Below are 9,065 nucleotides of genomic sequence, written 5' to 3'. Positions count from 1 at the left end.
TAGCGAGATGAAGGAACATTGAAAAGGCCTTACTAGTATACGAAATGTAAACTCGAGATAGGAATGAAGAAATTCCTCAGTAAAATCAGGGGGGAATATAACCATGGAATTCTTGTGGCCCCAAGTGTGTGACAATTCTTTTTCAAGGTTCTAATTGGGTGAGTAACATGTTATCAACTTCAATATGATTGATTCATATAAAACAAAGTCAAAGGACAATTCACCAAGTAGGGTTCAGTGTAATAGAACTATCAAATGAGGAAAAATGGGAAAAATAAACAGGGAATTATATTCTGGTCCTCATGAAGAAAGGCGTATCAACAAAAAATAAACAAATAGGAAATGAATATTATTTTGCATGAATAAACAAGTGAGATACAAGACAGGATGACAACGAATATGGTCATTATGATTTACAGAAGCTTGAGTCACTTGGTTGAAATATGAATGATTTTCTCTCTCTCTCTCTCTCTCTCTCTCTCTCTCTCTCTCTCTCTCTCTCTCTCTGATAGGATGTCAGAATGATCTCTGGACCTTTCCCTCACAGGAAAGGGGTTGGTCCTGATTTAGACCAGTTATTCCCAAAGTGAGCCGTGGTAAGATCCTAGGGAGGTGTAAAAGAAGGTGGCATATAGGTGTCGTGAGCGTTTGTCGTTCTGATAGAAAAAGTTCTGGACAAAATCTGCTTCACGATCACTTCATTAACTTTAAGGAAGGCAAGATTTCGGTTAAAGCTCTGCTCAAGCAACAGTGCAATAGCATTTTACAGATGTTGAAACTGTGAGGGCAGAACTGATGCGAATAATGATGGAAGATTTTCCTTTCATGTTGCTGATATTGGTACATTTATGTTATAATTGTTGAACAAAAAAGCTAGGTTTTGTTGTGGGGTATGTGTTGTTTGGAATTTAAAACGGAGTTGGTAACAAGAAAATTACGTGGGGAAGTATAAGACCGAGAATGACTAAATCTCTCCTCATATCACTGTTTACCTACACTATAGCTCCCTCACCAGATAACCTATTTATACAGTACTGTAAATGTTATAGATATATATATATATATATATATATATATATATATATATATATATATATATATATATATATATATATATATATGTCAGGGATTCCTCTTCATATACTGTACAGTAGAGGAGTCTAAGGTTAGTTAAGTTTTACATCTTTCATATTTCAATAATTATTTTGTTAGAAATAAACATTTTTGGGCTTATTAAAGCTTAAAACTATAAGGATAATAAGAAAAATTACGAAAACAATGAAAAAAATATGTACCATACATTCCTGAAATTATCCCGGAAGAAGCCTTGAAATGTAACACCCACGGAATCGGTACCCCCTTGGAAATCAACAAATGGGTGGATGTTTACATTTTAATGACACTTAGTATTTCTAATAGACCCTAACAGTCATTCTGCACTGGCAACCACTAAATTAAAGCATCGCAAGAGGAAGAAAACTTGAGTGTCAGTTCCTCTATTCTCTATAGTATCAAAACACTTCCTCTGCCCCAATTACCGCCTAGTATTAATCCATAAGAATATCAGCACCAGCATTCTGCTGATCTACCATGTTGTCACACTACCAGGTACGAAAACAATTATATCATTTTCCTTTGACTGTATGTGTATATATATATATATATATATATATATATATATATATATACTGTGTATATATATATATATATATATATATAGTATATATATATATATATATATATATACATATATATATATATATATATATATATATGTATATATATATATATAGTATATATACATACATACATACACATATATATATATATATATATATATATACATATATATATATATATATATATATATATATATATATATATATATATATATATATATATATATAGAATGACATTTAGTATTCGTGGTTCTAGAGCAGTTTGGAGAAGGAGTAAAAATATTAGGAAATCGATTAGGAAAAAGCTTGTGATAGAATACAAAAATAAATTGAAATTTTATTTCGAATCCTGTCCTACCATTTGACTCCCAATATCCTTCTGAGGACTTTGTTCTCAAATCTACTAAATCTATTAGAGATTGTTTCAATGTCATACCATGATTCATGTCCACAGAGTAAAACCGATCTCACTAAACTGATATATAGTCTCATTTTCATATGTAATTTCAGGCGATTTCATTTACAAATATTACTTAACCTAGCCATTGTCTGATTTGCTTTTTTCAATCTTTCACTAAACTCTTATTCTAAAGACGCTGTATTAGAGACCATAGTTCCTAAATACTTGAATGATTCTGCCTCATTAATCCTTTTTCCTTCCAATGATATTTCATCTTCTATTGCATACTCCGTTCTCATCATCTCTGTCTTTCTTCTATTTACCTTCAGCGAAACCTTGTGTGATATTTCATGCATTCCGGTAAGCAAGCATCACCAATTCAGTCCACTCCTCTACCAGCTCTGACTCTTCTATGCATTATAAAATCCATGAGGAGGATAAACAACATAGGTGACAACACATTCCCAAGGAGTACTCAGCTGTTCACTGGAAATCATTTGATATGACTCCATTAACAACAACTTTGAACTTACTATGCTCATGAACAGACTTAAACAATTTTACATATTCATGAAGAATTCCAAAATAATGCAGGACTCTCTGCAAAATTAGCCGGTGCACACTATCGAACGCTTTTTCATAGTTCAATGATGCCATCAAAAGGGGATTGCTATATCCTATGCATTGCTGTACATGTCTCAGGAAATTTTGGTCAGTGCCACTTTTTCTTTTTCTAAATTCTGCTTGTTCATCTCGGATTTTCACCAATCATTTTCTCCAGCCTCTTTAGAATAAGCATAGTATATATTTTCATAACAACTGACGTAAGTGTTATGCCTCTGTAATTATTGCAATCAGTCATGTCTCCTATTTTTTCTTTTTTTTTTAATGCTATTTTCATCAATACTCCTAAATCCCATTCAACAGGTTTTGCCTCATCATGCCGCATTCTACAAAATACTGTAATCTTGTAAGTAGTCTGCGAGACACTTCATTTTCAGCCAGTATCATCTCGGCCGTTATTCACATCGTATCCCGGGGAGGTGTTATAGCTAATACAATAATAAAAATGCCGATATATATATATATATATATATATATATATATATATATATATATATATATATATATATATATATATATATATATATATTAGTGGATCAATGATTAGTTCCTAAACAAATTGAAGACGATATTGTTTAATCATTCAACGACAAAATCCCCTGATTGAATTAATAACTCATCAACTGCTCGAGACTTTGATAATAGAAAGTTCAGCGCAGTCCTATGCTTGGTCCCACGTAACTAAATGGCGTTCTTGACTCCAGAAGGAAGTACTGGTTATATTGATGTGTTGCTAAGATAGTTTTTCTTTCGCTTTTTCTTTCCACAGATATTGTGATACACAGAGTACTTTTACGGCCACATGTGGGAACAATCACTTGAATGTTCGTTTCTTTTCAAGATTTTTGAAAATTTATGGATTCCAATGTACTGTTACTGCTTCAGGTAAAAATGCTCTAAAAGTCAACCATTTCTATCTTGTCCTCTATGAAATTCTTATTCTTAGGGACGTGGAGGGATTGAAAACTTTTATAGAACCTTAAAGCTGCCCCCATCCCCCCCTTTTTTTACATTGAATTATAACCTAACTTCTTTCTCACCTGAACTAATGAAGTTCATGTCGTTGTTTCAAATCGTAATTCCTATTACCATTTCATATGAAATTTTAGTTTATTAACTTCTTATTTATAACCTCAACAAGATTGTTTTCTTAGCTGTCCATCAGTCTTTTTTTCTCCGTCAGTTTCTATGTAATATTTCTAATTTTTGAGTATCTAAAAAAAGAAATACCTTGAGATGGAAGGCCTTAAGAACTTGGATATTGGTAATCGACGTTGAAAAAATTATGTGGCATATTAGAAGGATAATTTTTCTTTCAGACACGACCACAGAAACTTCGACATCAACAACTTTAACATCCACAACTTCAACATCCACAACTTCAACATCCACAACAACACCAGAACCCTGGCAATGTCGTAAGTACAGTATTATTGTAAATGTACGAAAATTCATAAATCCTAAAATTTTTAACCAATCTAAAAAAAAAAAAAACAATCAAAATAATTCCTAAATTGATATATGAAATAACTGCCTCTTCTTATGCATCGAAATCATTTGTATGTTGGGGATCTGTCTATTGTGATCGCTATAGGTAATATTAGTTTCCCAAAGAGGAAAGAAACCTGATGAAAAAAGGCTTAGGAAGAAAACACCCCTATGAATGTGCAAAGTAAATATCATACTGCAAAAAGACCTACAACATCTCTCTCTCTCTCTCTCTCTCTCTCTCTCTCTCTCTCTCTCTCTCTCTCTCTCTCTCTCTCTCTCTCTCTCTCTCATTTATAGTTCGTGATGGTTAGATATCCATAAATTACACGAAAAATCTTCATATGTTTCAACCGGACTTTTCTCAACTTGGTCTTTTAATAAGACTCATTTCATCCAAAAATCTTTGCCTTTCTACTATGCAACAGCAGTTCCAAACTATCTGCTGTACTTTTGTGGCAAAGAAACATAGTCAACGATTCCCTTGTGACTCTCCTTTAGAAATATCTTCTCCCTCCAATTCTGTCTTGCCTTCTTCAAATAGATGTCCAGAATTACACCAGATATAACTGCCAATACACCGATCAAGAACACCGCTGCCCATGGTGTTCCAAAAACTACTGTAGATTGCCTCACTGGGATCGAATAATTATCATTATTCACCCTCCGAGGCCACGTTCGTTATATTAAGGCTGGGTATTTAGGGACTGGTAGTTAAAATGGACAAAACAAACGCCAGTAAGGCAGAATCACATCCTTCAGTGAAAGAAAGAATATCATTGGCACCACTCCAGCTTCTTTCGGGTCAAATTTGGAATAGTCTCCTACATAGATGATGCGTCCAAACCTGCAGTTTTGAGACATGTTCCCTTAGCTGGTCTTCCACAAGGGAGCCATCCAGGTAATGCCATGACTGCGGGCATTGTACTGTGTACTTCAATTGGTTACCATTTGCGGTTCAATTCTTATTTTGATAAAGACTTGAGCAAAAAAAGAGAAGAACAGTTGTTTTATTAAATGTTGTAACTATTTTTATTTTACAAATTATTCCACAAAGTTTTTGGATTTTCAATTCTAATAATCCTGTTAATAATCATTTCAGTTTTTCAAGAATAACTAAATTCCATTTTGCACCAACTTCCATTATGAATTTTTTCATACATATTCGAAGGAGTTCTTAATCGAGTTCATTTACTCTTTTTCTTATATTACCGAACAACATTTTTGAGAGGAATCATTAATTTTTCTATTATGGTTCACTTTCATATACGTATAATTTTATCATAGACAGTAAAAGTAAATGACAAAGACAACGATTGAAAAGCAGTTTCATATAGCATAACCAAAAATAAAAAATCAAGAGACTAGCCTATTATGTTTCTCTTTTATTGAGGTCCCTTCAGTGACACCCGTGTCACTGAACAGTAAATGATTAAGAGAATGAATGCTCTCCAGAGACCCAAACTTCAAATATTCTATGTAAAAGAAACATACAGATAATCCAGTTTAGACCTATGTAACGGAACTATGTTGAAGTCAACTATTAAAACTGACATGCCTGACCTGGCCTTAGTATCCCTAAAGGAGACATCATCATCATTATCTCCTACTACGCCTATTGACGCAAAGGGCTTAGGTTAGATCTTACCAGTCGTCTCTATCTTGAGCATGTAATTTAATACTTCTCAATTCACCATCTCCTAATTCACGGTTCATAGTCATCAGCCATGTAGGTGTGGGTCTTCCAACTCTTCTAGTGCCTTGTGGAGCCCAGCTGAACGTTTGGTGAACTAATCTCTCTTGGGGAGTGTGAAGAGCATGCCCAAACCATCTCCATCTACCCATCATCATGATCTCATCAACATATGGCACTCGAATGATCTCTCTTATATTTTCATTTCTAATCCTGTCCTGCCATTTAACACCCAATATTCTTCTGAGGGCTTTGTTCTCAAATCTACTAAATCTATTGGAGATTGTTTCATTGTCATACCATGACACATGTTCATAGAGTAATACCGATCTCACTAAACTGATATATAGTCTCATTTTTAAATGAAATTTCAAGCGATTTGATTTCCAAATTTTACTTAACCTAGCTATTGTCTGATTTGTTTTTTTTAATTTTCCACTAAGTTCTAATTCTAAAGACAATGTATTGATCATAGGTCCTAAATACTTCATTATTATTATGATTATTATGGAAAACAATTTAATTCTATTATATCTAATTAGGTAAAGTATAGTTTGAATTCTATTTATGCTTGTAAACAAAAAAAATCCGACTAGATACTATATTGAACAAAAGGCAGCACAAAAAACGTGGAATTGTCTAAAAAAAAAAATTGTGTGAATCTAAATATAACAGTTAACTTCATAAGTAGGAATAATCTTATGCCAGCGCTTAGTTAAGGCAAGAACTTGAAGAGCTGGGAGTAACTGTAGATAGCCCACAATATATAAAAGCTTTTAGAATTAAAAAAGTAAATCACTAGAAAACTTTAGTCACTGAAGCATCTGATCCTCTTGCATAGAATGTGGCCGACGAAACCCCGTGGAACGGATTGTTGGAGGCCAAGAGACAACGCTGCATGAATATCCTTGGCAAGTCGCGTTGACTTATGGTTCATCTACACCAATATGTGGTGGTTCCATTCTCTCTGACAAGTGGATTCTAACATCAGCTTCTTGCGTCGATGGGTAAGATGTCTACTTTGGGGGTTATGCTCTTTTACTTGGGAGACGCAGAGCTTTCGATTTACTACAGGTCTTCAGCCTAATTCAAGATGATTTCGGTACTTCTCCTGGTATTCTTCATTTCCAGCAAGGCTTTTCTTCAATAATAGATCTAGGTTTTTATTATATTCCATAAAAAATGTTCGATATAATAGACCTAATGTTTTAAACCCTAAACCATTCATTTCAATCTACTTCATGCAGAAGTGTTCTGAGCCATTCATACAATGTCTAAAATCTAAGATATTCAAATTTTACGCAATTCACTTTGTATAAATCAGTTTAGAATATAAACTTTAAAAAGCATTCTTTTTTATCAAACTATTCTCCAGCAAACGAGAAGCAACTACTTCATCAAGTAACTTGGTCTTTCTAAAGACAAACATGCCTTTGTCAAGCAGAAATGACTGTTCTCCCAACACTTGCTCTATTCAAATTTCAGACCAGATGTTGCTGTCATAGTTGGGGAACACGACTGGTCAGTAACAGATGAAACGTCGATAAGACAAATGATTATACCCTCAACAGTAAGTCTGGAAACGTTTGATAATTGGTAGCAAACATTTCTTGATTAAATATTTTCTTTATACGAAATCAGAGATTTAGTCATATCTTTTTTTATCTTCCAACTTTTCCCAACCGAGAAAATCTTGCTATATATATGCAATGCAGTAAATTTTTCTTTGTTAACCATGAAGGATGAGGAAATTTGACGTAAATAATGCAACACAATGCAGTACAATCTTCCGGATTTAAAACTACTTGCTGTAACGGAAGGCTTATTATAAAAAGTGACAATGTGATATGGGAAATAATTTTCATCAATCACTATCATTGCAGATCATCATGCACCCAAGGTACGACAGGAATACTCATGAAAACGATGTGGCACTGATCAAACTGCGCTCTGCGATCAACTTCTTGCCAGACAACACAATTGCTCCCATTTGTCTTCCAGATGAAGACGATGACTATAGCAATGTGGATGCTACAATCACCGGCTGGGGATTTCTATCAGAAGGTTTGCATGATGATCAGGCTCCAAGTGATAGGAAATATTTGGTGCTACTCTAGTGGGATTCCTATCATCAGGATTCTACTATAGTGTGATTCCTACCCTATTTTTCGGGTATGAGGTGATTCCTACCAAAGGAGGATAGATAAAACATACTTCTTAACACTATTTTAATATATTCTTAAAACACGCAGCAAATCCATAATATGCACTTTAAACAATCAGAATTAACTTCAAAATCTCAATCTGGCTGTCTAACGTGCAGGTTGTGACCTGTGAAGGGGGAGTTTTGGGGGCTTGCCCCCAGCTAAAGGTTGTGACTAGAGAACTACTAGGTTAGGTTAGGTGGGATTGTTAGGTTCTGTACCCTAGGTGGGACTCACCCTATAGTAGATTTGAATCCCCATATTGAGGTAGGAACAGAAAATGAGGGTAGGAGTCACGCTATAATAGCACCAAATATTTATTAGACTTGAGCAAAAAAGAGCGGATATTTAAGAAATATGTTGGTCTAAATTACAATTTGCGCATAAATCTATTATTTGAATTCAAAATACGACGCAATTTTAAGTCATTAAGGATTACATGAATATATATTTGTTCCGTAGTCGTGTATTACTGAAATTGCGAAGTACTTGTCTTTATTTTTGTTAGATGTTTTCTATTATGCACACATAAGTTGCATGTGGATTTAAAGGCCACTCATGAATGGCAGAGGCAAGAGACAGTGATAATGCCCTTGCTACCAGGATAATGCCCTAAAGACTGACCATGTATACATATGGCTGGGGTCCAAACTCCCTCTCCACCCAAGCTAGGACCAGGGAGAGCCAGGCAATGGTTGCTGATTACTCAGCGGGTATACCTAAATATTACACCGCCTTCATCTTTAGTTCAAAAGGATGGTAAGGGACTTGACCCCGGTCTGGCAATCGCCAGGCAGGGACGTTTCTAATAGGCCACCACCAATAGGCCATCACAGTTTTATCATCATCATTGCTACCATTACTATCAGCTTAATGAGTGGAGATACCTTAACGTAGTGAAAGGATTTTCGTATCCCCATGATCAGCAAAGCTGTACAAGTCAGGGCCTTCCATACTAGGTTAGTCTGCTATGAGCA

The 9,065-nt window shown here is 34.7% G+C and overlaps 1 protein-coding gene across 1 annotated transcript in view; it reads left to right on the top strand.

Annotated features, from left to right (window-relative positions):
• Positions 1-521: 521 nt before the first annotated feature.
• Positions 522-9,065, top strand: part of LOC137636852 (serine proteinase stubble-like) — a 29,210-nt gene continuing 20,666 nt past the window's right edge. The window contains exons 1-6 of the mRNA XM_068369209.1: positions 522-586; positions 3,473-3,588; positions 4,023-4,121; positions 6,726-6,891; positions 7,370-7,454; positions 7,762-7,948. Coding sequence (XP_068225310.1) covers positions 522-586; positions 3,473-3,588; positions 4,023-4,121; positions 6,726-6,891; positions 7,370-7,454; positions 7,762-7,948 — 718 coding nt within the window. The remainder of the gene's footprint in view (positions 587-3,472; positions 3,589-4,022; positions 4,122-6,725; positions 6,892-7,369; positions 7,455-7,761; positions 7,949-9,065) is intronic.

This window comes from Palaemon carinicauda, unplaced genomic scaffold (assembly GCF_036898095.1).
Source record: "Palaemon carinicauda isolate YSFRI2023 unplaced genomic scaffold, ASM3689809v2 scaffold41, whole genome shotgun sequence".
Lineage (NCBI taxonomy): Eukaryota > Metazoa > Arthropoda > Malacostraca > Decapoda > Palaemonidae > Palaemon > Palaemon carinicauda.
This window is presented reverse-complemented; position numbering and strand designations above follow the sequence as displayed.